The following is a 4,480-nucleotide window of genomic DNA, read 5'->3' as shown; positions in this document are numbered from 1 at the left end:
AGTAAAATGGGTAGAATTATACAGGAAGCAATTTTCTGCCGGTGGCTTCGAGCAAAACACTTCGAATACGGTCTGTGACGAGGTTTTGGATAAGTTGTTGGGTTTTTCTTGTTTTGTTTCATTTGCCTGTAACCCTTTTATGGCAACTTCCGTGCGCCGCTCGGGCCTGACACTAAGAAATGCCAAACCAGCCGCGGGGAAGCCAAGGCAGTAAATCTTTCAATAATTTAGGTTGCGATACTGTTTTTTTTCTGTTTCATCCATTGGGTGTGGAGTTTTTTTTCGGACCCGATGTTGTTCCCTGCTGTCACTTTCTGCCAACCTTGGCCACCGGTCTGTGCCGTCATCTGGTTAGCCGCCATCAGCCATGGCCGTCAACCCTAGGACTACAGTTGCTTAGCAAGTGGATAAAAATGGTGGTAGTAGCAAAAAAAGGGTTGTTCTCTCTCTTTGGAGTATCGAGAATTGGAGAATATTTTTTATTCCTCCCGCTGTATTATTTTATCCTGTCAAGATTCTTGTGGGAGAATGAGGCCTTGGATGGAAAAGAAAACCCCAATTCAACTGGATGATTGCATACTTTTCAAAGTGGTTTAATTTCTCGGCAAGCCGGGCATGACGGGATGAAAAATTCATCGCCATTTTTCGAGCCAGATTGAATTCGCGCAATCCATGAATCAATCACTGGCTAAACTCTTTGATGCCTCCCGTCATCAGTTGAAGGTCTGTCCGAGCGGCTATCCGACGCCGGGTCAGGATGCGTTGTATGAACGGTGAGAAGAGATTCGGATTCATGTCGTCCGGATTGTTAGCCCCTACGATGAAGGAAACTATGACCGCCACAATGATTGTCACCAGAGCTCCTATCATCGTGTACCACAGGTAGGATATGTGGTAGATTGCAAACTCTGGTTCACTATTGGAATGAGAAATAGACAGGATTAATAAAACGACAAATATGTCATAACACTATTCTTACATTGGTGTAGAATCGATTGATGGAGCAGTCGTATTGATTGCAAGCATGCTCATCGGTTCACTGGCGATAAAGTGATAACTGCAGCCCTGCGTATCAACTGGTTTCAGTTCAAATGCCATTTCTCCACTGGCAATGGCCAGCTGTGCCTTAAGACAGATCCATATCATAACAGCCAGTCCGACTGCTCCACCGACAATTGCACCCTGAAATTCAAAAACACGTGAGATTGCAGGTTGTACAGAGGTTTGAGGTTGGGTTCTAGTTACCGTTCCATTTGCCCATGGAATTAGCACGCCTAAGGTGAATATGCCAAGTAGTGGACCATTGCTGACGCTTCCAAGGCTCATCGAGAGTTGCAGAACTGAGCCAAGTTTTTCGACAACCAGCACAAGAACTACACAGATTGCTCCAAATACGGCAACAACGGCTCGCATGATGATCCTACAAGGGAGTAGATATTACTGTCTACAGTAGAGTACTACAAGTAGAGCATAACTTACGAGGTTTGTTTTTCCGTCAGCGGACGATTCGAGAATGGTTTGAAAAAGTCCTCCAACACCACGGCAGACATGGAGTTCAAACCGGTTGAAAGTGAGCTTAGGGCGGCCGAGAAAACTCCAGCTACGAACAGCCCCGGAAGACCCGGAAAGTCTCCCAGTGTGTCCATGACTAGCAGCGGAAGCAGCTGATCCTTGGCCTTTGCCAGCTTTGTTGTGAGCGGATCGCAGTCGTAGTACTTGGCGTAGATCAGCAGTCCACTGTAGCAGCAGAGGAAGAGCAGCACCAGCGTTCCAAAGATGAACGTCCAGAGTGCTTTCTTCGCCGCCGCCAACGAAGGCAGTGACAGGTAACGTTGGATCATGTTCTGACTGACGGCGTTCGATTTAAGCCAGTACACGACACCGCCGATCACGCAAGAGTAGATATTGTGGCGTGTAGTTATATCGAAGCGTAGATCCGGACCTTCGATTCGTCCGCTGGCTGTGGCTCGTTCCATCACCACCGACAAACCGCCCACGTCATACGTCCCTTTGACGATAATCAGCAGCATCGCACCGAACATGAGCACGGTCTGGATAACATCGGTCCACACGACGGCCTTCAGCCCACCGACGCAGGTGTAGAAAATGCAGATGACACACACGATCGGCGTGATGAGGTGCACGTTGATGCCCGTCACCTGGTTGAACGCTAAAGCCGGCACGTAGATCACTATGGGCAGCCACGCCATCTGGTGGAGAGCCAAAGAACGAGAAGGAATTTTGGGGGAATGATCTCCAGTTGTCTAAATGCGCAATCAGGGCTAGTGAACATCGCATGCAATTAGCTGTTGGCCCATGCGGTCCGCTTAAGGATTGCCGAAAGTCACCGGCAAGATGGTTATGTTTTGACTCGCACTCGGAGGCCAGTGACTGCGGCCTGAGGGAGGCGGCTCAATTGGAATAAATTGAAAAATTGCCATTTTCCGACTGCGACGCACTAAATCCCCGGCTATTCTGCGCTGTTGATGTACCGTTCCATTGTTGTGGTGTTCTGATTTAGAACTGACCTTGTAAGCGGTTACAACAACGCAGCCATAACAGCTGGTGCGATGGACTTACCGTGGCCAAGGTAAAAAGAATTGAACCGAACAGACGCATTCGTTTGTCGAACCGGGTTTGAAGGTACTGCAAAAAAGCGAAACATTGGAAATTTTATAAACCGTGCTTGTTTCTCCGAAACCTTAGCTGCTTACTTGATAGGTTGAGGTTAGCTTTAGGTTGTGAAACACGGGCAGGTAGAAGTACATCATGATGAAACCCATGGTTATAACTCCGCCAACGATGTACATGTACTGAACTCCGTAGAGATAAATTTCGGTCGGTGTACCAAGAAGTGTTATGCCCGAGATGAAGCTGTACATGAAATAGTATTACATGATAAAATTTCACGTGTTGGGAAAAATATTCCTTGCTGAATTCCTTGAATCCTTTACCTTGCTATCAACGATAACGACACTGGAATGATTTTCATCTGCCGATTTCCCACTAAGTAATCTGCCTCCGCTTCACCCTTTTTGGCTTTCTTTTTCATGAAGCCAAAATAGATGCCAATCATTACACAGCTCAGTAGCATAAGCACAAACACCACATAGTCGTACAGTCCAAACTTTTGTAGCGACACCTTCACATCGTCGACATTCAGCCCTGCCATTTTGGTGAATTTTCTGGTGTTTAGTGCGTAATAAAACTACTAAGAAAAGTGTGTAACTATCAACAGAACTTTTACAAAACTAGTACACTTTTTAATCCTGCATGGTGTGTTTCTTATGCTTTGGTGCTGGGACGCGCTCCTCAGCGAACAACAGGAGATCGAGACTCTACCCTACTCCACGCCGAGCAGCACAAACGGAGGCGGTAAAGTGCGATGCTGCCGGAACGATCTGAGACGCGAAACTGGTCGACCTGATCGACGATAATCCCACATAAGAGGTTGCTCTAGATCGGAGACCACGTTGGAGTCAAATTATGGCTCGTTAAGCCGGATCGCATAAAGAAGCTTGCAACTTGCGAGCTGCACGGAGCAAAATATTGATCATTCCCGCCTTGTAGTAAACGGCGTGGTCGATTATTCAATTTCTACCCATTGATTACGGGCCATACCGAAAGGAACGATCATTCGACAGTGGTTCCCCTCGGACATTTTGATCGTAGCGTTTCGGTCGATCACGTCTTCCATGTGGGTTGCATGCGTTTGCTCCTTCGAGTAGCCAGCTTTCCAAAACTCAAAGTCTGCCCCAGTCTCCCTCCGTTCACGGTAAGGAGGCGTGGTTGATAAATGTCTCACCGCGACGTCCTAGAACAGGACAACTAGCGCTGGCTTTTGATGAGAGTTAAAATTTGCGAATGGGTTTTCTCGGCTTTCCACCCCCGGGTGGGGAACGGGGAACTTTTCCCCTTCACCCTTCCACACCGGAGCAACAACGAAACCGGTGCACACCGGGTTTAATTGGCAGAAAGCGGGAGAGCTAGCACAAGCAACAGGGAGAGTGTGGATTTAATAAGATGAGACTGTCGTTTATTAGCCGGCACGAGCACGAGACGCACGCTTTCGGTGGCTTTGCATAATTCGCTCATGATTATGTAGTGTGAGAAAAAGTATGCAACCGTGGAGGAAGGAGCCACGTGGAGGCTGCCAACAATTTAATTAGATGAGAGAAAGTAACAGCGAGGAACAAGAGAGAGTGAGCTTGATTCATAAGACGAATAATGAGAGCATATCAATCGACAGGTGGAAAAGTAAAGGAGTTAGGATTCCGGTTAGGACTCGACACTTTACTTGGTATTTGTATTGATTGATAAGAATCCAAAATTGCGGTCAATAGACCACACCAGAATAGTGAAATGCTCACTGGGCACCAGAGCGTATTCACTTAAAGGGGTGAAGGTAGGTAGGTCTCGCGAATAAACGCCGGCTCATGGATCACTGGGCGTCCGCTTTGTTTTCACTTTCACTCTCCGC

At 47.4% G+C, this 4,480-nt stretch overlaps 1 protein-coding gene across 1 annotated transcript; it reads right to left on the bottom strand.

Annotated features, from left to right (window-relative positions):
* Nucleotides 1-496: 496 nt before the first annotated feature.
* On the bottom strand, nucleotides 497-3,259 carry LOC131271792 (sodium-coupled monocarboxylate transporter 1-like). Its single transcript, XM_058273330.1, has 7 exons — nucleotides 2,955-3,259; nucleotides 2,715-2,874; nucleotides 2,581-2,646; nucleotides 1,480-2,210; nucleotides 1,246-1,420; nucleotides 980-1,182; nucleotides 497-916 (listed from the first exon to the last, which is right to left on the bottom strand). Exons 1-7 carry the CDS (start codon nucleotides 3,170-3,172, stop codon nucleotides 682-684), a joined length of 1,788 nt encoding a protein of 595 aa, XP_058129313.1. The 5' UTR covers nucleotides 3,173-3,259; the 3' UTR covers nucleotides 497-681.
* Between the last annotated feature and the right edge of the window lie 1,221 nt (nucleotides 3,260-4,480).

This window comes from Anopheles coustani, chromosome 3 (assembly GCF_943734705.1).
Source record: "Anopheles coustani chromosome 3, idAnoCousDA_361_x.2, whole genome shotgun sequence".
Taxonomy (NCBI): domain Eukaryota; kingdom Metazoa; phylum Arthropoda; class Insecta; order Diptera; family Culicidae; genus Anopheles; species Anopheles coustani.
The sequence above is the reverse complement of the archived record's forward strand: the minus strand, read 5'-3'. Positions and strand labels throughout refer to the sequence as shown.

Excerpts from the sequence above, each read along its gene's own strand:
- LOC131271792 (XM_058273330.1), bottom strand. The coding sequence starts at position 3,172 with ATGGCAGGGCTGAATGTCGACGATGTGAAGGTGTCGCTACAAAAGTTT. Across the intron at positions 1,421-1,479 it reads CTGACGGAAAAACAAACCTC|GATCATCATGCGAGCCGTTG; the intron begins GTAAGTTATGCT and ends ACTCCCTTGTAG. Across the intron at positions 1,183-1,245 it reads TTCCATGGGCAAATGGAACG|GGTGCAATTGTCGGTGGAGC; the intron begins GTAACTAGAACC and ends TTTGAATTTCAG.